The sequence below is a fragment of the Arvicanthis niloticus genome, chromosome 25 (genome assembly GCF_011762505.2).
Source record: "Arvicanthis niloticus isolate mArvNil1 chromosome 25, mArvNil1.pat.X, whole genome shotgun sequence".
NCBI lineage: Eukaryota > Metazoa > Chordata > Mammalia > Rodentia > Muridae > Arvicanthis > Arvicanthis niloticus.
Window position 1 is genome coordinate 9,004,981 of NC_133433.1, and position 5,710 is coordinate 9,010,690.

A 5,710-nucleotide genomic window follows, 5' to 3' on the forward strand; every position below is an offset into this window, starting at 1 on the left:
GAAATTTCCCAGGCTTCAACTGTCCCAGGAAAACATTCTTAACTTCATGCCTGTGGTAAATGTTAAGAAAATTAATACATGAAAAGCACCTAGGTTAGTGCCTGGTACATAAACCGCACTTCAAACAATCACTGGTTGTTTAGTCAGAGAGAATTCAGACACAGCTAGTTATGGAACTGAAATCTAAACTCCATTTTTTCAAATGTAAATTCCACACATCTTCTGTGACATTACAATTAATGTTCTACATGAAACAAAAAAGCAGGAAAGTGGGTTAATATGTAAAATGGAAGGATTTTATTGTGTGATACCAGAGAAGAAACCATATTTACATCTGCTAGCCACCCAGGAAACATGAGTCAGTACTACTGATTCACATATTCATTTTGAATTAAAGATGGTTTTGACTGCATTTTCCAATATAATTTGCAATGATTAGAATTAGCATGTTCTCTTAAACTTCTGTATTGAACTACAAATAAGTAGGTACTTTATTCACTGGAACTAGATCTGAAAAAGCTTACAAACTTTCCATTCATCTCCCATCTCTGCTGTTACATCTGCCTTCCTCCATCACCATGCTGGATTCCTCTCATCTTCCATATCATTTCCAGGGGAATCTCGAGGCAAGGATGTCTGTGTATTCCCTTGAAAGAATATGGACAAGCCCAATTCCAACTCCATTCTGTCTTCTTGAAGTGTTTCATTTTGGTAGAATAAGTAAAAGTACTAGTAGGATTCTGAGACCCTAAATTCTGGTTTCCTTGCATCATAAACTACAGACAACTCCATTGTATGTTTTACACCCATTTTTAACTACAAGACTTTGTATTTGCCTGGTCTTTTGTCATTTATCTTCACTGCTGTCTTGAAATTTACATAAGGCAGTTATACTTTTATAGAAATTCAATTTCAGAGAGGTCAAACAGTACAGCCAAGAACCTACAGGTATAACATGCCAGAATGAGCCACACTCATATTACCTCATCTGAGATTCTATTACTTGAATGTGTCAGGCTCCAGAGTTTAAGTGAATGAATTGGTAACTTCCTAGGTCCACTCAGGGATTTATTTTATACTTCTACTAGCTATTTTTTCTCCTAGAATGAAAACAGGTAGAAACATTTGGTTATCAAATTGGATCCTCTTATTTCTCTCATTTCTAAATTATTTGCTCAAATAGCCTTAAGTATTGCCTCTCAGAAAACTCTTCAAGTTATGTATTTCTATTTGTCAAAAGAGACAGCTAGCAAGTCACAGACACTACTAATTCTTCTAAAAAGTGATTTCATATTTATAACCAATTTAAAACATTTTAGAAAACCTCATAGATTTTTTTAATCTCTAGAGTAGTAATATATATTTTCCTTCCTTTGCACTCAGTCTCCTCTTTCTTCACTTGGGAAATACAGTCACTGTGTCTCCCTGCTGATTATCTGTCTCTAACACAATGCCAGTCCCATAGGAGTCAGGAGGGTTCTTGATTTCAATGTCTCCTACAAAGAACAAACCAACCTCAACTGGAAAGTAAAACTTAATATTGAATGATTTGGGTCACATGATCAATACTGCCAACATATACCCAGGAACTACACATACATAAATTTAAAAAAAAATTATATGAACAACCCTGAAGAGGTCAAAGAGCTCTCAACGTTATGGTCTTCAACTCACAGTAACTTGTATAATTGAATACATGAAAAACAAGGACAGGGAGCTTGGGAGTGCCCACAGGAAATTGTTTTGTGATTTTCTTCATTTGGATTGTATTGCTTTCCTGTCTTCAGGAGGAAAGACTTTGACTTCAAAAGTAACAAAATATTTGAGAAGAGAATTTACATCCTTCAGTTCTAAATGGTATTCTTGGGCGATTTTCTCAGCGGTCCATGTTTCTGGAGAGAGTTTATGGTTATTGAGAAGGGTCAATGCCTCCACAACCGTAACCTTGCCTTTGGGAATGTCCATGAGATTCTTATCAAAGTGATTTCCTATCGGCAGTCTGAATTCCTCTGGTTCCTTCTGTGGTATAACATTTTTTACCTAGTACCAAAAAAAAAAAAAAAAAAAAAAAAAAAAAAAAAAAAAAAAAAAAAAAAGCTTTAGGATAAAATATTTACATCTTCCATGACTCTTAAGTCTATACCATTTCTTTTCAAATAAACACATACATACTTCCTCAAACTTTGCTTTCTCACAGTACTTCTCTTTTTCTAACTATAGCTCGCCATAACTAAGAACGCCTCTATAAAACTGCAACTCAATGAATGCACACCATGAGATCACAGCCACTGAGCACGACTGACCCAAAACTGTGAGACCCAAAGTGCCTTAAAATCCAAAACTTCGGAACTCCACCATGATGTCCCAAGTAGAAAGTGCCACATCTAACTTCCTGTGATGGTCAGCAGTCAAAATGCAGGTACGCTAAGAATAACGCATCAACTTGCCTTCAAGATTTTAAGTTGTTTATGAAATACAAACAAATTTCATGATTAACTTTGGACTCTACCACAAAGATGCTTCATAATAAATATACATACAACTATTCCAAAATGAGATCTGTAAGACTTCTGGTTCTAAGCAGACCAGTTAAGGAAACCTCAACTTGTATATGAAAAGAATGCCAACTGATTAGCTGAACATTCCAAAGAGCAGCACGCTAACAGAGCTCTGACAGCTTACTTGAGAACTGTCTTCCTCACTGATGAGCTGTTACCTAGACGTGTAAGATGATTCTGGTCAGTGTTAGCACAGCAAAAAACAGCACATGGATGTACATGCATGCGCGCACACGCAAGGGTACACACACATTCACTCATATCCATACTTTGAGACTTGGTCTCGCATTATAGGCATCCATAGGCAGGTGGATGGATCTCTTTGAGTTCCCATCTAAGCTTAAGCCTTTGTGCCTACTACCTAAGCTGGGCCAAGGATTCCCTTTTTCCTTTCATTTTGAACTCTACCTGCCTACAGCACTTCCAGGCCAACAGCTATATATTTCTTTCTCTCTCTCTCCCTTTTCTTCAATGACTCCCCAAAGCCCTTCTGATAAATCTAAAATTCCTGGCATGTACTTCATGATGCAGCCATCACCCCAAGTCCCCTTTACTCTCCCTTGTTGAATACCCTCTAAGCAGTTTCCCACACTCGCTCATTCTATATTCATGTTTCTACTTGAGTCTCAGGCACTCACTCTCTTCCTCTTCCACTTCCTAAATCTCAAAGCATCTCTCATCTTCCAAACCCAGGTACATCCATCCACCCCATACATACAGATCTGACCTTTCCATTCAGTATTTCATATTAATACTTGACATCAAAAAAATTTACTAAAATTTAACATCTTCTTTTCACTTAATAGAAAGGCAGAAAAAAATTACAAATTCCGAATAAACATAAAATATCAAAAAACCAAGAAACTGGAAAACTAATTCCTAGCAGAAATGATAACCAGCTATGCCGATAGCTAAGAAATAAAAATCACTCATTTCCCCATGTATTAAAATGAGGGGAAGAAAATTTCTACTTAATAACAATTTCCTCTTTCCCTCAAAGACTAAACAATTAAAAATCTTTACCTTTTTGTAGTTAAACTGTGAATACAATCTAATTATAATCGAATCTAAACAAGGCTTACTAAACAATTTGATTTCCAAGTTCATTTATAGGAGAATAATTTGAGAAGAAACAAGATGCTTTTTTTAGGTTATAACAGTCACCAGGATGTGTCATATCTCTTTATTGAGATAGTATGGGTCTAGAGGTAAGAAACAAAACCAAACAGCACCAATAAGTCAGAAAATTAGTAAGTAAATGACAGAGGTGACTGAAACCTATTCAAAGAGGTTACACTGGTCACTTCTACAGTCTAAATACTAAGTACAATATCAAATAAGTGTCTTTGCACAAAAATCACACACACACAAACCCATGCATAGTATGAGAAACCCTAGTTCCAGATATTGCTCAGTTTAAAAATCATACATTATGTCCATCAATCAATGTATCTTTTTTTGTTTGAGAATCTACTAGTAACTTAATCCTACACTCACTATTAAACTAAGAGTATTTTATAAGTAGTTGTAATTGCAGTCTTTTGCTTAGTATTAGATAATACAAATATATATATATAATATATTATATTTGTAATATATATCATATATATATATTACATCTTTTATTTATTTATTTATTTATTTTTACATCTTTTTATTTGTAATTAATATATATATCACATCTTCTCCAGCCTGTAGCTATACTATAGTTTATATAGGTGCTCATCTGCTAATGTCTGTGGACCCCAATGTGTCAGTGGCCTCAGAGAGTAAGACCATGGTCTGTTGTGATCACTACACACAAACACTTACACCTGACACGTGAAACACGCCCACCATCCCAGCATACTATATTAACTTACACATAATATTACATATCCTGTCGGGACATATCCTCAAAAAATACAAACATGCCCCCACAAACCCCCAACACTGAGGCTGTCATTAAGAGCCTGTCTTAATGTACAGGATATGAAAATAGCTCTCAAAGTCTTATTTGTCACTCAGTTAGCCACTAAAAAGTGCCATAACCAAACCCTACAACGTTTGCAAATAAACAATTCCCACAGGTTCATTCAACCAATCCCCTCACATGTCTTCCGGTCGACCCTAAGTATCTAACAAGCCAAACCCTGTTTCTAGCTCTCTGTGCTCTACACTGACCGCCGCTCCACACACTCTGCACTGTCATCCGTTGTCCTCTTTTTCTTGATGACTTCCTCAGATCTCCAAAATAAACTGCTGACTTAATTAACGCATACGTTACCAGCAAGGAAGGCGCCGGATCTTTGGAATCCACATATACATCTCTTAGTAATGACAGCAGCTTGTTATCTTTTCTAGAAACGTCTTCTTCGATTTCTGGAAACTCTAAGGAAAGAAGGAAAAGCCATAATATTTTTCTTTTAAAAAAAAATTCTCTAAAATCGTAAACATGTATGACAATATTAAATTAAACAATCATCTGGACATCTAGGGGTGAACACTAGGGCGAGAATTCTGCGTACGCCCTGCGCAGACCCCTTGAGGGAGCTCGGGCTGCCTTGGGCTCCCGGATTCCTCCCAGCCGCCGCCACCCGGGGCCCGCGCAGGGACGACCTCAATGTCACCGGAGGCCTGGGAGGGGCGGCACTCACGACTCAGTTGCTCTCGCAGGAGGCCGCGGGTGGAAGGGTGCTTGGGTGCCATGGAGGGCTTCCTCTTGCTGATCTCCCGCTCCGCTCGGTTCTCCACGTTGAAGTTCCTGAAGGCGCGGGTCACGCGAGCCCCCATCTCTAAATCATGATGCCCTTAGTGCACTACACACGTGGGGAGACACCGGCGCGGGTGACCTCTGTGCTCGCAGAGCATGCGCACACCAGGGGTCAGGCACTGGTAAAGCGCCGAGGGTGCGCTCGTCGCCCCCTGGCGGTCGGGAGGACTCTCGCTGGACTCCGTTTCCCCTCCCCCCCACCACGGGCAGGTGCGCATGCGCAGACATCTGTGGGCGTTGCCAGGGACGCCCACTGGCGACTCTGGAGTTTGAGTTGACCCCACGGTTGCAAAAATCCGGAGTAGCTGAAGTCAGGAACGGAGATATTCCAACTTCTTCAGAGGGCAGAGCTCAAGGTCAAGGTTCCGAGTTTACCTGCCCATGCTTTTGAGAGACGAAA

At 39.1% G+C, this 5,710-nt stretch overlaps 1 protein-coding gene across 1 annotated transcript; it reads right to left on the reverse strand.

Moving 5' to 3' along the window:
• Positions 1-274: 274 nt before the first annotated feature.
• Ndufaf4 (NADH:ubiquinone oxidoreductase complex assembly factor 4) lies at positions 275-5,419 on the reverse strand. The gene is made up of 3 exons (XM_076924065.1): positions 5,195-5,419; positions 4,825-4,928; positions 275-2,040 (listed from the first exon to the last, which is right to left on the reverse strand). The coding sequence occupies exons 1-3, from the start codon at positions 5,328-5,330 to the stop codon at positions 1,756-1,758; spliced, it is 525 nt and encodes a 174-aa protein (XP_076780180.1). The 5' UTR covers positions 5,331-5,419; the 3' UTR covers positions 275-1,755.
• Between the last annotated feature and the right edge of the window lie 291 nt (positions 5,420-5,710).

Excerpts from the sequence above, each read along its gene's own strand:
- Ndufaf4 (XM_076924065.1), bottom strand. The coding sequence starts at position 5,330 with ATGGGGGCTCGCGTGACCCGCGCCTTCAGGAACTTCAACGTGGAGAAC. Across the intron at positions 4,929-5,194 it reads CCTGCGAGAGCAACTGAGTC|AGTTTCCAGAAATCGAAGAA; the intron begins GTGAGTGCCGCC and ends TTCTTTCCTTAG. Across the intron at positions 2,041-4,824 it reads ATCCGGCGCCTTCCTTGCTG|GTAAAAAATGTTATACCACA; the intron begins GTAACGTATGCG and ends TTTTGGTACTAG.